General features: G+C 42.8%; 2 protein-coding genes across 2 annotated transcripts; both read left to right on the forward strand.

Annotated features, from left to right (window-relative positions):
- The first annotated feature begins 5,551 nt into the window (after positions 1-5,551).
- On the forward strand, positions 5,552-6,805 carry LOC311613626 (olfactory receptor 10D1B-like). The gene has a single exon (XM_084867714.1). It carries the CDS (start codon positions 5,869-5,871, stop codon positions 6,802-6,804), a length of 936 nt encoding a protein of 311 aa, XP_084723840.1. The 5' UTR covers positions 5,552-5,868; the 3' UTR covers position 6,805.
- Positions 6,806-12,164: 5,359 nt separating this feature from the next.
- Positions 12,165-13,252, forward strand: LOC311613589 (olfactory receptor 10D1B-like; the record flags this gene model as incomplete). The annotated part of the gene is made up of 1 exon (XM_084867632.1): positions 12,165-13,252. The coding sequence occupies exon 1, from the start codon at positions 12,317-12,319 to the stop codon at positions 13,250-13,252; it is 936 nt and encodes a 311-aa protein (XP_084723758.1). The 5' UTR covers positions 12,165-12,316.
- Positions 13,253-15,155: the final 1,903 nt, after the last annotated feature.

The following is a 15,155-nucleotide window of genomic DNA, read 5'->3' on the forward strand; positions in this document are numbered from 1 at the left end:
TCAACAGACATGTTTATGGAAGCCCACCTTCAGGGCTTGGCACTCCCTGTTCTGTTCCATCGGTCTATATGCCTGTTCTCGTGCCAGTACCTGGCTGTTTTGATTATAATGACTTGATAGTATAGTTTGATATCTGATATTATGATCCCTCCAACTTTGTTCTTCTTTTTCATGATGGCTGAAACTACTTGGGCTCTTCTTTGGTTCTATATCTATTTTTTGGAGTATTCGTTCTAGATCTGTAAAATACGCCATCGGTATTTTAATAGGGATTGCATTGAATCTGTAGATTGTGTTGGGTACTTTTGGACATTCTAATCATGTTTATTTTCCCAACCCATGAACAGAATATGTCTTTCCATTTGTTTGTATCTTCCATTTATTGTTCCAATGTCCTATAGTTTTCTAAGGACAGGTCTTTTATCTCCTTGGTTAAGTTTATTCCTAGGTATTATTATTTTGTTGTTGCTATGGTAAATAGGATTTTTTTTTTTTTAGTTTATCTTTCTTAGAGTTCATTATTAGTGTATATAAATGCTATCAATTTCTAGATGTTATTTTTGTATCCTGTTACTTTGCCAAATTCACAAGTCTACTAGGTCTTTTGTGGAGTCTTGAGGGTTTTACTTCACCCCTTACAATTTGGATGATTTGATTTGATTTTTTAAGCTAATGCTGGCCACATAAAAAGAGCTTGGGCATCTTCCTTCCTGTTGAAATTTTTAGAGTAGATTTTAGTTCTGTGAAATATGCCATTGGTATTTTAATATGGACTGCATTGAATCTATAGATTGCTTTATGTACTATGGACATTTTAGTTGGTGTTAGTTCTTCTTTGAATGTTTGCTAAAACTCCCCTGTGGAGCCATAAGGTCCAGGACTTTTGTTTATTATTATTATTATATTTTTATTATAAATTTTTATTATTATTACTGGTTCAAATTCATTAGTTTTTATTGGTCTATTCAGGTTTTTTTATTCTCTTTTTTAATATATTTTATTGATTTTTTTTTTACAGAGAGGAGAGAGAGAGAGAGAGCTAGAAATGTCGATGAGAGAGAAACATCGACCAGCTGCCTCTTGCACACCCCCTACTGGGGATGTGCCCGCAACCAAGGTACATGCCCTTGACCAGAATCGAACCCGGGACCTTTCAGTCTGCAGACCAATGCTCTACCACTGAGCCAAACCAGTTTTGGCAGGGTTTTTTTTTTTATTCTTATTGAGTTTTGGAATATAGGATGTTTCTATGAATTTGTCCATATTGTGCAGGTTGTCCAGTTTGTTGGTACATAGCTGTTCATAGCATTTTCTTATAATTCTTTGTATTTCTGTTGTTACTTCATCTCATTTGTTTCTGATTTTATTAATTTAGGTCCTCTTTGTTACTTGATGAGTCTGGCTAGTGGTTCATCACTCTTATTTATCTTTAAAAGACCAACTCTTGGTTTAATTTATCTTGTGTATTGTTCTTTTATATTCCATATCATTTATTTCCATTCTCATCTTTGTTATTTACTTCCTTCTACTTATTCTTGTATTTTCTTGTTGTTCTTGTTCTAATTCTTTTAGTTGTAGGGTTAGATAGTATATTAGTGATAGTTTTTGTTTCTAGAGGTAGGCCTGTAATGATATGGACTTCCCTCTCAGGATTGCTTTCACTGTGTCCCATAGAGTTTGAGTTGTGTGTTCATTTTCACTTGTTTCCAGGAAGTTTTCAATTTTTTTTCCTTGATCTCATTGATTAATAAATAACATACTATTTCGCTTCAGTGTATCAGAATATTTTGTTTTTATTGTAGTATTGCTAGTTTCATGCCATGGTGATCTGAGAAGATACTTGGATTATTTCAGTCTTCTTTAATTTGTAGAAACTTACTTTGTGCCCTATCATGTGGTCTATCCTCAAGAATGTCCCATGTGCACTTGAGAAGACTGTATATTCTGCAGCTTTGGAGTGAAATGTTCTGTAAATGTTGATTAACTCTGTCTGATCTGGTTTCTCATTTGAAGTCGCTGTTTCCTTAATTCATTTTTTATCTGGAAGATCTATGCAGTGATGTCAGTGGAGTGTTCACATCCCCTACTGTGACTATCCCCTTGCTGTTGATCTCTCCCTTAAAGTTCTCCAAGAGATATGTTATATATTTATGTGCTCCTATATTGGGTGCATATATGTTTAGCAGTGTTATATTCTCTTGTTGGATCATACCCTTTGGTATAATGCAGTGGCCTTTGTATCTTTTATGGCTTTTGTTTTGAAGCCTATTTTGTTAGATATAGATATAGATATAGATATAGATATAGATATAGATATAGATATAGATTTTTTTACTTTTTTTATTTTTTTTTTTTACTATCCCTGCTGTCTTTTGGTTTCTTTTTGCATGGAAATTTATTTTTCAATCCCCTCCTTTTCATCCTATCTATCTTTTGTTCTGAGTTGGGTCTCTTGTAGACAATATATATATATATATATATATAATATTTTCTTATCCATTCAGCTACTCTGTGTATTTTGATTGGAGCATTTCGTTCATTTACATTTAAGGTTAGTATTGGCAGCTACTCATTTATTGTCATTTTTGTTCTTTATACCTGTGTTCTTCTCTTTCTCTCTATTCTTCTCACAACAGTCATTTTAGCATTTCTTGCAGAGCTAGTTTGGTGGTAATAAACTCCTTTAGCCTTTTTTTTTTTTTTTTAATCTGGGAAAGTCTTTTTGGGGGGCTCTCTAAATATATCCCCATTTTGGCTGCCTCTCTGTATTTGTTTCTGTGTATTAGATAGATCTTCTATGTCTTCTGTTCTAGGTAGAATGGCCTTGTGTAGTAGATTTCCTGTGAAATTCAGTGGTACAGTCTTTTTTATTATCTGAACCAGGTGCTTCAGAGATGTCCCTTGTGTGGCTTATGTGAGTACTCTTGTTGTTAGTAAGTCTTGATGGCTGCTGACTTATCCGTGGGTGGGTTTGTCCCTCAGGCTAGCTGACTGTAGAGAGATATAGATATTTCCCACTTGAGGGCACCCTTTCTGATGATCTCATTACTATTATCTTATAACTAGGTGATGAATTAGTTTCACAAACTAATTGCTCCCTCAGAGCCATCAGTGGGTCCAAAGTAGGGCTTAAGGGGGTTTGAAAAAAAACACACACAAAAAAACAAGGAAGCAATCCAGGGAGAGTGAGTCTAGGCAAGTCTTGATCAGTGCAAACCCTATGAGACTCGATTCTTTATAAGTAGGAGACCTGACATGCCTTTAGCTGGAGCACTCTGTGCTCTGCCAAGAAGCAGTAACTGCCAGCTCTTTATAACCGCACTTTGGAAACTTAATTGTGCTCTCAAGTAGACTGTGAGAGTGTCCACACTGCTGCTCTTATATGACTACTAGAGGCCCGGTGCAATAATTTGTGCAAGGTGTGGTCCCTTGGCCTGGGTGGCAATTGGAGTCCATGTGGGGCAGGGGGAAAAGACAGAGGAAGGTTGGCCCCAGCAGCAAGCTAACCAACAGCTGATTCCATGAGTAATTGGGCTCCCTCCTCCCTCCTATCTGGGTCCGGGGTGTGCATAAAACAGATTTAGGGATGTCAGGGCCCCAGCAGTAAGGTCTGGTCAGTGCACATCATAGCTACAGCCGATGGGCCAGTCATTCTAATCATTCCAATCGTTGGGTCCTAATAGTTGCTTAGGTTTTTATATATATAGATGAGCTCCAGCTCCACACACAAAGTCCTTCCTAATCCTGCCAACTTCTTTTTCCTAAAAAGGCCTTCTTATAGAATCATCCAGTATCAAGAAGTCTGATCATAGGCAAGGACCAAAGACCTCTGACAGCCTTTGCTGAGCTGGGACAGATGCCATCTTGGCTTTTGCTCAGTTCTGGGGCAATAGGTGAGTTCCTCATTTTGGCGTGGCCATTCTATTAGATACATGTTTATGTGGCACCTGCCACAGGTTATGATTGGAATCCCATGGTGAATGTCTCTCTGTAACTTCAATGTCCCCACATTGGGGTTGATGTTCAGGTATAGTGTCACCTCCTACAGAGTTTTAAAAAGTGTCATATTTTTTAAAGTGTTAAGCCCAGTACTAGGTACACAGCAAATAGTCAATGCATGCCCCTATGTAGCATTAGTATTAGTATTACTGTGTTTCCCCGAAAATAAGACATCCTCCAAAAATAAGACCTACTTACAGGTTTCCTTCTGAGTGAAATATAAGGCATCCCCCGAAAATAAGGCCCCCTCCTAGGTGCTGTCTCAGAATGAAAATTAATTTACTGTAAACTTTGTGAAACCTAAACTGCAAGAAGTTGTGACTTGGGTGAAGAATTCATGGGAGAAAATCACTGACAGTTGCATTGCAAATGCACTGCAAGCAGGCTACCTTGACAAGAAGTAGTCATTTAAAAACAGTGCTATTGCTAAACATGAGAGATTTGGTCCACTGATTCTGAAAGAAATGGAATCACAAGAAATTCACCAGGAAATTCAGGAATTGGATTGTTATGATGATGTTCCAGAAGATGATGACATGATTGTCATTGAACAAATGAGTAAATTCTTGATACTGTAGAATTCACAGTTTGTCTGGTTTGTGTTGACAACTACCGTACTACCGTACCGTATACAGGTAATAAATTTCCTTTATTTTCATTTAACAATAAATGTGTACCATATTCTTCTTCATGGAAAAATAAGACATTCCCTGAAAATAAGACCTAGCGCATCTTTGGGAGCAAAAATTAATATAAGACAGGGAAACAGGGTAGTATTAGTATTAGTATTAGTATGTGTTACCAGAGAAGGATATCTCTGTGCTGCCAGACACTATGTCCAGCTCTTGACTTGCTGAATCTTCCCCATTAGAGCTGTTTTTGACCTTACGCCTATGGGTCTGTATTTTTTTCTTCATCACAGGAACATGAATTTGGTGCCTTCCTTGGTGCTTCTATTTCTTTTACGTAGCATTTCAAATTTGCCTCAAACGCTCTTAGAAAATGTTAAAAGGACCACAAAAACCAGAGCAACATCTCCTGATACGTTTGGAAATATTACACCTCCCAGTTCTGGGAGGATATAATCTAGAAACGATATAGTCCAAGTCTATTCAATAGTGTTGTTTCATAAGGCATCTATTTGCAAGTAATTATACACTACCAGCATTAAAGGAAAGCATGTAAATGGATAATTTTTAAGATACATAAAAGATAGGAAGTCTTTTCATTTGGATTTTTTTTTTTTGCCAAATACTTTCACAGTCATTTCAGAAACTTTTCTATTGTACTAGGTTATTTTTGTTGTTCATGTTGTAGTTATGGTCACTATGATTTTTATTTCCTAAGTAATGCTACTATGACAACGAAAAATTGTTGTATAAATTACTTAAACCAGTACAGTGAAATCAGCTTTTAAATGAAGTGTTCTGATTTCTAATGCCATTTCTTTTCCTGATATTTTTCAGGGGGTATGAAAGAGTACCAGTTTGTTGCTCAGAGATATTGTGAGAGTTCAGATTAGAAATACGCCTAAAGAGAGTAAATCCATGAATTAAAGAACTGTAAAACGGTTTTCCACATAACAGGACAATGTTTTGAATATACCTTTAAATCCCTGGCCTTGTCATCACAGACAACCACCTGCCTCCACATAAACATTCCTTCCAGGGGTTAGAGAGACTGTGGCTCTAACATAAGCATCTCTCACCAACTCCAAGTTTTATACAGACATTGCCATTCCTAAAGGGCTGGGTTCTGCTTGTTAAAACACAGCCAAAGCACTGGTCAGCAAACAGCTAGATAATTTGCTATTGGTGTTCAGACTTTGGTGTCCCGAGTCCCATTCCTGGGCCTGGCCTGAGCCCGGCCATGAGGAATGCCTCCGTGGTGACCGAGTTCATCCTGCTGGGCATCCCGCACACAGAGGACCTGGAGGCCGTGCTCTTTGTCCTGTTCTTGACCTTCTACGTGTTCACTCTCGTGGGAAACCTGCTCATCCTGCTGGCCATCGCCTCCTCCGCTCGGCTGCACACCCCCATGTATTTCTTCCTGTGTGAGCTGTCTGTGTGTGACATCTTTTTCCCTTCTGTGAGCTCCCCCAAGATGCTCTTCTACCTCTCAGGGCACAGCCGGGCCATCTCCTACGCAGGCTGCGTGTCCCAGCTCTTCTTTTACCACTTCCTGGGCTGCACCGAGTGCTTCCTGTACACGGTGATGGCCTACGACCGCTTCGTGGCCATCTGCCACCCTCTGCGCTACCAGGTCATCATGAGCCCCAGGGTGTGTGCCATCCTGGCCTCGGGGACCTCCTTTTTTGGCTGCATCCAGGCCACCTTCCTAACCACGCTCACCTTCCAGCTACCCTACTGCGGCCCCAACGAGGTGGACTACTTCTTCTGTGACATCCCCGTGATGCTGAAGCTGGCCTGTGCGGACACCGCCACCCTGGAGGTGGTGGGCTTTGTCAGCGTGGGCCTCATGCCCCTCAGCTGCTTCCTCCTCATCCTCACCTCCTACAGCCGCATCGTCTACTCCATCCTGCAGATCAACTCCGCTGAGGGCCAACGGCGTGCCTTCTCCACCTGCAGTGCCCACCTCACTGCCATCCTGCTTGCCTTCATGCCGGTGGTCCTCATCTACTTACGGCCAACGTCAGACCCCTGGCTGGATGCAACGGTTCAGGTCCTGAATAACCTGGTCACCCCCATGCTGAACCCCTTGATCTACAGCCTCAGGAACAAGGAGGTAAAATCGTCTCTCAGGAAAGTGCTCCATCAGCTGGGCTTCCTTCGTGAGCAGTTGTAGTGGAAGGACAGTAGCCAACAACGGAAGTGCCCTTGCAACCTATAAACTGCTTTTATATGCTTCTCAATAATATCTTTTTAATGGGAGTGTCCAGATATTATGATTGCCTCCATTTTCCAATGTGGGGATAGGATTCAAAGAGTTCAAGTGGGTAGAATTTGAAGCATATGTAAGAAGTGATGGCAGAATGAAGCCCTAAGGACTGGTTTTCTGAGTCTTGGGGCTGTGCTTTCTCGAGAACAACATATTGCTGATGAGGTAGAAAGGAGCCTACCACAGTAGGCAGAGTAGCCTACTCCTTCTGCTTCTCAATTTTTATTTATTTTTTTTTTATCCACTGACACCCCTTTGTCCTCTTCTTTGTCCCCCTCACCCTGACACTCTATGTTGGCTGCCTTGATTGTCTCCTCCAATGCCTGAACTGAATAAACCCTCATTTCATCGGTCTGGATATTGTTGAAAGAAGTGGAGTTGTGTAAAGAGAATGACTTCCTGCAGGGACCTAAGGCAGGTTTCTTCTGAGTGAAGCCAAGGTACCGGTGACCTGCTGTCACCTAGAAATTCTATCTGTTGGGTTTTGACCTGGAAGCAGGCCCTGGCTGTATCAAGTTTATTTACATGTAGAAGGTCAGCATGTCAATGAGCATGTGAGAAGGGCAGGTGGGGAAATTGGCGGAGCAGTGACTGTGGTCTGATGCCACATTAGAAAATCTGGATTTGACTTTGTGTTTTTCAGTACACCCAGGGGACCATTCTGTGTCTTTGGTGTTAGTTTCATTGAAAAGGTGTGACATTGTTCCCCATTCCTTCATATCTGTCTCTCTCTCTCTTTTTCTCTCTCTCTTTTTCTTTGGGCTGAAATACACTAAGAAGAACAATAATGGGCTGTTTCAATGCAGTACACTGTTGTTTTTATGACTGGAATTCATTGAGAATCCTAGCACACCTGAGGCATGTAGAATACACTATTGCAATTTATCCTAACAATGAAATGGAGAGGGAAGGAAACTGAGAGGAGAATGATGGGAAAGGAAGGGACGGGGTGGAGACCAGTTTGTCTGTCCTTCTCAGAATCAGAGAGCAGCCCAGGAACCTGCCAGGCCTACCGGTACTGCTGTGTCTGTGCCTCAGCCAGTGTGGGGAGCCAGCCATGCTCCTGCAGGGGAGACGGACTCTTTCCTGTCGCCTGGCCTACATGCCTCCAAGCCTTCTCAGCGCTGATTCTCCTGTTCCTCAGGAAACAAGAGCCTGAAGAAGAAGGTGACAATGCATCTCCAATTATTTCACATGTGGTGGATTCCCACTGGAGCCTAAGTCCACTTGAAGAACTCTTTCCATTCCTTAAATTCCTGGTGGGTGCTGCTCAGATGATCCAAATAGAACAGTTTTTAAGAATAAAGGATGCAATCTGCCCTAACCAGTTTGGCTCAGTGGATAGAGTAGGGGTGTCGAACTCAATCAGAGAAGGGGCCAAAATCTAAAATCCAGCCTAAATCGCCGGCAGAATGGTTTACTGAACAGTCATAAACTGACAATGTCATAAACTGACAGCAGATTGCAGTGATGACAGCGCGGTGCGGGCCACATTGCAAGGCCTGGCGGGCTGGATCTGGCCCGCGGGCCTTGTGTTTGACACATGTGGGATAGAGTGTCGGCCTGCGGACTCAAGGGTCCTGGGTTCAGTTCTGGTCAAGAGCATGTACCTTGGTTGCGGGCATATACCCAGTGGGGGGGGGGGTGCGGGAGGCAGCTGATTAATGTTTCTAACTCTCTATTTCTCTCCCTTCCTCTCTGTAAAAAGTCAATAAAATATATTTTTTTTAAAAAGAATTAAGGATGCAATCTAATTCCTTTTCATGTTCACTCAGACAGATATCATTTGGTGAATAACTTTGGGCTATAGATGGGGAATGCAAAGATGAAGAAAAGGTGATCCTACCAGAGTGAGTCATAGTCTGCTGGAGAAAAGAAACAAATGTGCAACTGACATCCCATGATAAAGATGTGAACTATGGCAGGAAATATGGAGTATATTTTTCTGGGGCTGTGGAGGCCTTGAGGCTTGAAGGCTTTTGTTTGTTCTGTTTTCCGCCCACACACATACCCCGTGAAGAATGGCTTTTGCAGGGAGAAATGTTTTATAGGGAGAAGCAAGATGCTTCTCAATCTTTTGTTTTTTGGGGTGGTGGGGATGAGACATAATTCCTTGAATGGGTATCTCAATTATGTGTTATCTGTGAAAAAAATAAAATTCTTGTAAGAAAAATAAAATTAGCCGAGACCGGTTTGGCTCAATGGATAGAGCGTTGGCTTGGTGACTGAAGGTTCCCGATTTCGATTCCGGTCAAGGGCATGTACCTTGGTTGCAGGCATATTCCCAGTAGGGAGTGTGCAAGAGGCAGCTGATGATGACTCTCTCTCATCGATGTTTTTAACTCTTTATCTCTCTCCCTTCCTCTCTGTACAAAATCAATAAAAATATATTTAAAAAAGAAAAAAGAAAAGAAAAAGAAAATTAATTTGGCCTAACCCTGGCAAATTTTGCTCAGTGTTTAGATTGTCAGCCTGTGGACTGAAGGTTCCTAGGTTTGATTCTGGACAAGGGCACATGCCTGGGTTATGGGCTCAATTCCAATTGCAGGTGCGTAGGAGGCAGTCAATCAATAAGTCTCTCACAACATTGATGTTTCTATCTCTTTTTCCCTTCTCCTCTAAAATCAATAAAAATAAATTTAAAAATGCTTTTAATGTGTTCATAACAGTTTTGGGATTTTAATGATTATCATTGTAATCACTATGGTCATATACACGATTTATTTTTAAGCTAGAGGCCCAGTGCAAGATGGATTTACTCTCTTTTGTGCAGGGGTTGGGGGTGTCCCTCAGCCCAGCCTGCACTCTCTCCAATCTGGGACCCCTCGAGGGATTTCCGACTACCCGTTTAGGCCTGATCCCACTGGCCAGGACTGGGCCTAAACGGGCAGTCAGACATCCCTCTCACAATCCAGGACTGCTGGCTCCCAACCGCTCACCTGCCTGATTGCCCCTAACCACTTCTGCCTGCCAGCCTGATCATCTCCTAAACACACAAAAAAGCACTGCAGGTGATGTAAGAATAGCATTGGAGCACCTTTTACCATGCAAACTATCTTGGAGAAATATAGATATAGCCCACTTTACTGCACCCTTTTCGATGATCTCATTACTATTATCTTATAACTAGATGATGAATTAGTTTCACAAACTAATTGCTCCCTCAGAGCCATCAGTGAGTGGAAAGTAAGGCTTAAGGGGGTTTGAAAAACTTCCAATGAAGCAATCCACGGAGAGTATGTGCAGGTCTTGATGGTGCAAACCCTAGGAGACTCGATTCTTTATAAGTAGGAGACCTGAGGCGCCTTTAGCCAGAGCACTCTGCTCTGCCGAGAAGCAGTAACTGTCAGGCCTCATAACTGCACTTTGGAAAACAACTGTGCTCGGAGGTAGACTGAGAGAGTGTCCACACTGCTGCTCTTATATCACTATGAGCTCCAGCTCCACACGCAGGGTCCTCCCTTGCTGACTTCTTTTCCCTAAAATGGCCTTTCTATAGAATCATCCAGTATCATGATATCTGATTACAGGCAAGGACCAAAGACCTCTGACCTCTGACAGCCTTTGCTGACCTGGGACAGATGCTCCAGATGGAAGAGAAATTTGCACAGTTCAGAGATAGCGCTCACGTGTGGCTAGAATTAGTAGCAAGAAGGTCATGCTCAGCAGCATCGCTCCTCAATAATGCCACTGTTCCTCTCGGCCATCTTGGCTTTTGCTCAGTTCTAGGGCAATAGGTGAGTTCCTCATTTTGTTTAGATATGTGTTTACGTGGCACCTGCCACAGGTTATGATTGAAATCCCGACAGAGAATGTGTCTCTCTGACTTCCAAGTTCCCACATTGGGGTTGATATGCAGGTATAGTGGCAAAGGTAAGACCTAAGCTCGTTGTGTGATTTTAAAAACTAAATTAGATGTTAACTAGACGTGCTCTAACGTTCATGAATGGAAACGACTGGGAAGAAACGAAATAGAATCCTTTTCGTATCTTAGTATGAAATGATACAAACCCGTTTAAAAGGGTATCCTTGGCTATCGATGAGACAGGCTGTCCTTAAAAAGACAGGCAAACAGAAGGCAGTGTTCCTGGTGGAAAAGGGTGTGGACAATAGCATGAAAAAGATTGGTCTTCGCTGTGACTCAGACTTGCTTTGTAAATGTAGGCAATTTGCTTCCTTTTTGTAAATGTTTCCTGATTGGTAGATGGCAATAGTACTAATCGTTTCTTCTTACAGGATTATTTTTAAAGTGTCATATTTTTTAAAGTGTTAAGCCTAGTCCTTTGTATACAGCAAACAGTCATTAAATGAGACACATATTAATGCATGCACCTATGTAGCATTAGTAATAATATTGGTATTGGTATTGGTATTGGTATTGGAATGTGTTATCAGAGGATGAGATCTCTGTGCTGCTAGACCCTCTGTCCTGCTCTTGACTTGCTGAACCTTCCCCATTAGAGCTGCTCTTTGACCTGCTGCCTATGGGACATTAATTTGGTGCCTTCCTTGCTGCCTCTATTTCTTTTACGTATCAATTCAAATTTGCCTCAAACGCTCTTAGAAAATGTTAAAAGGACCACAAAAATCAGAGCAACATCTCCTGATACGTTTGGAAATATTACACCTCCCAGTTTTGGGAGGATATAACCTGGAAACGATATAGTCCAAGTCTATTCAATAGTGTTGTTTCATAAGGCATCTATTTGCAAATAATTATACACTACCAGCATTAAAGGAAAGCACGTAAAGAAATAACTTCTAAGATTCATAAAAGAAACAAACTTTTTTCATTTGCATTTTTTTCTTTGCCAAATACTTTCACAGACATCTCAGAAACTTTGCTATTGTACTAGGGTATGTTTGTTGTTTTATGATCATTATGATTTTTATTTCTTAGGTAATGGAACTATGTCTGTAAAGATGTTGTGTGAATTATTTAAAGGAGTACAGCTAATAGGTGACAAAACCAGGATTTAAATGAAGTGTTCTGATTTCTAATGCCATTTCTTTTCCTGACATTTTCCAGAGGGTATTAAAGCGTGTGACTTTGTTGCTTAAAGTATTGTGAGAAATACGCCTAAAGAGAGTAAATCCATGAATTAAAGAACCGTAAAATGGTTTCCCACATAACAGGACAATGTTTTGAATATACCTTTAAATCCCTGGCCTTGTCATCACAGACAACCACCTGCCTCCACATAAACATTCCTTCCAGGGGTTAGAGAGACTGTGGCTCTAACAAAAGCATCTCTCACCAACTCCAAGTTTTATACAGACATTGCCATTCCTAAAGGGCTGGGTTCTGCTTGTTAAAACACAGCCAAAGCACTGGTCAGCAAACAGCTAGATAATTTGCTATTGGTGTTCAGACTTTGGTGTCCCGAGTCCCATTCCTGGGCCTGGCCTGAGCCCGGCCATGAGGAATGCCTCCGTGGTGACCGAGTTCATCCTGCTGGGCATCCCGCACACAGAGGACCTGGAGGCCGTGCTCTTTGTCCTGTTCTTGACCTTCTACGTGTTCACTCTCGTGGGAAACCTGCTCATCCTGCTGGCCATCGCCTCCTCCGCTCGGCTGCACACCCCCATGTATTTCTTCCTGTGTGAGCTGTCTGTGTGTGACATCTTTTTCCCTTCTGTGAGCTCCCCCAAGATGCTCTTCTACCTCTCAGGGCACAGCCGGGCCATCTCCTACGCAGGCTGTGTGTCCCAGCTCTTCTTTTACCACTTCCTGGGCTGCACCGAGTGCTTCCTGTACACGGTGATGGCCTACGACCGCTTCGTGGCCATCTGCCACCCTCTGCGCTACCAGGTCATCATGAGCCCCAGGGTATGTGCCATCCTGGCCTCGGGGACCTCCTTTTTTGGCTGCATCCAGGCCACCTTCCTAACCACGCTCACCTTCCAGCTACCCTACTGCGGCCCCAACGAGGTGGACTACTTCTTCTGTGACATCCCCGTGATGCTGAAGCTGGCCTGTGCGGACACCGCCACCCTGGAGGTGGTGGGCTTTGTCAGCGTGGGCCTCATGCCCCTCAGCTGCTTCCTCCTCATCCTCACCTCCTACAGTCGCATCGTCTACTCCATCCTGCAGATCCGCTCCTCCGAGGGCCAACGCCATGCCTTCTCCACCTGCAGCGCCCACCTCACTGCCATCCTACTCTTCTACATGCCGGTGGTCCTCATCTACTTACGGCCCACGCCAAGCCCCTTGCTGGATGCAACGGTTCAGGTCCTGAATAACCTGGTCACCCCCATGCTGAATCCCTTGATCTACAGCCTCAGGAACAAGGAGGTAAAATCGTCTCTCAGGAAAGTCCTCCATCAACTGGGCTTCCTTCCTGAGCAGTTGTAGTGGAAGGACAGTAGCCAACAACAGAAGTGCCCTTGCAACCTATAAACTGCTTTTATATGCTTCTCACCAATATTTTTTTTTTAATGGGAAAATGCATATATTATGATTGCCTCCATTTTCCAATGTGGGGACTAGAATTCAAAGAGTTCAAGTGGGTTGTCAAAGCATATGTAAGGAGTGATGGCAGAATGAAGTCCAGAGGGCTGGTTTTCTGAGTCTGGGGCCTGTGTTTTCTCAAAGACTCATATTGCTGATGAGGTAGAAAGGAGCTTGCCACAGTAGGCAGAGTAGCCTACTCCTTCTGCTTCTCAATTTTTATTTTAGTTTTTTTTATCCACTGACACGCCTTTGTCCTCTTCTTTGTCCCCCTCACCCTGACACTCTATGTTGGCTGCCTTGATTGTCTCCTCCAATGCCTAAACTGAATAAACCCTCATTTCATCAGTCTGGATATTGTTGAAAGAAGTGGAGTTGTGTAAAGAGAATGACTTCCTGCAGGGACCTAAGGCAGGTTTCTTCTGAGTGAAGCCAAGGTACCAGTGACCTGCTGTCACCTAGAAATTCTATCTGTTGGGTTTTGACCTGGAAGCAGGCCCTGGCTGTATCAAGTTTATTTACATGTAGAAGGTCAGCATGTCAATGAGCATGTGGGAAGGGCAGATGGGGAAATTGGCGGAGCAGTGACTGTGGTCTGATGCCACATTAGAAAATCTGGACTTGGTTTTGCATTTGTCAATACAACCAGGGGGCCATTTCTGGGTTCAAGATGTCTTTGGATTATGTTTCATAGAAAAGGTGTGACCTTGTTTCCCATTCCTTCCTCTCTCTCTCTCTCTCTCTCTCTCTCTCTCTCTCTCTCTCTCTCTCTCTCTCTCTCTTCTCTCTCTCTCTCTCTCTCTCTCTCTCTCTCTCTCTCTCTCTCCTCTTTCTCTCTCTTTTGGTTGATATACACTAAGAAGAACAATAATGGGCTGTTTCAATGCAGTGCGCTATTGTATGTGTGTTTTTTTTTATTGGAATTCATTGAGAATCCTGGGATACTTGAAGCATGTAGTATACACTATTGCAATTTATTCTAACAATGAAATGGAGAGGGAAGGAAACTGAGAGGAGAATGATGGGAAAGGAAGGGACGGGGTGGAGATCAGTTTGTCTGTCCTTCTCAGAATCAGAGAGCAGCCCAGGAACCTGCCAGGCCTACCGGTACTGCTGTGTCTGTGCCTCCAGCCAGTGTGGGGAGCCAGCCATGCTCCTGCAGGGGAGACGGACTCTTTCCTGTCGCCTGGCCTACATGCCTCCAAGCCTTCTCAGCGCTGATTCTCCTTGTTCCTCAGGAAACGAGAACTTGAAGAAGAAGGTGACAATGCATCTCCAATTATTTCACATGTGATGGATTCCCGCTGGAGCCTAAGTCCACTTAAAGAACTCTTCTCATTCCTTAATTTCCTGGTGGGAGCTGCTCAGATGGTCCAAATAGGCAACTGACATCCCATGATAAAGATGTGAACTATGGCAGGAAATATGGAGTATATTTTTCTGGGGCTGTGGAGGCCTTGAGGCTTGAAGGCTTTTGTTTGTTCTGTTTTCCGCCCACACACATACCCCGTGAAGAATGGCTTTTGCAGGAAGAAATGTTTTATAGGGAGAAGCAAGATGCTTCTCAATCTTTTGTCTTTTGGGGTGGTGGGGATGAGACATAATTCCTTGAGTGGGTATCTCAACTATGTGCCATCTGTAAGTGAACATTCTTGTAAAAATAAATAAAATTAATTTGACCTGGCTCTAGCCAGTTTGGCTCAGTGGACAGAGTATCAGCCTGTGGAATGAAGGGTCCCGTGTTCAATTCTGGTCAAGGGCACATGGCTGGGTTATGGGCTGGACCCCAGTGGGGGGCATACAAGAG

This window comes from Pipistrellus hanaki (assembly GCF_964339955.1).
Source record: "Pipistrellus hanaki genome assembly, chromosome: 19".
NCBI lineage: Eukaryota > Metazoa > Chordata > Mammalia > Chiroptera > Vespertilionidae > Pipistrellus > Pipistrellus hanaki.

What these genes read in the sequence shown, in the direction of transcription:
- LOC311613626 (XM_084867714.1), top strand. Translation starts at nt 5,869, where the DNA reads ATGAGGAATGCCTCCGTGGTGACCGAGTTCATCCTGCTGGGCATCCCG.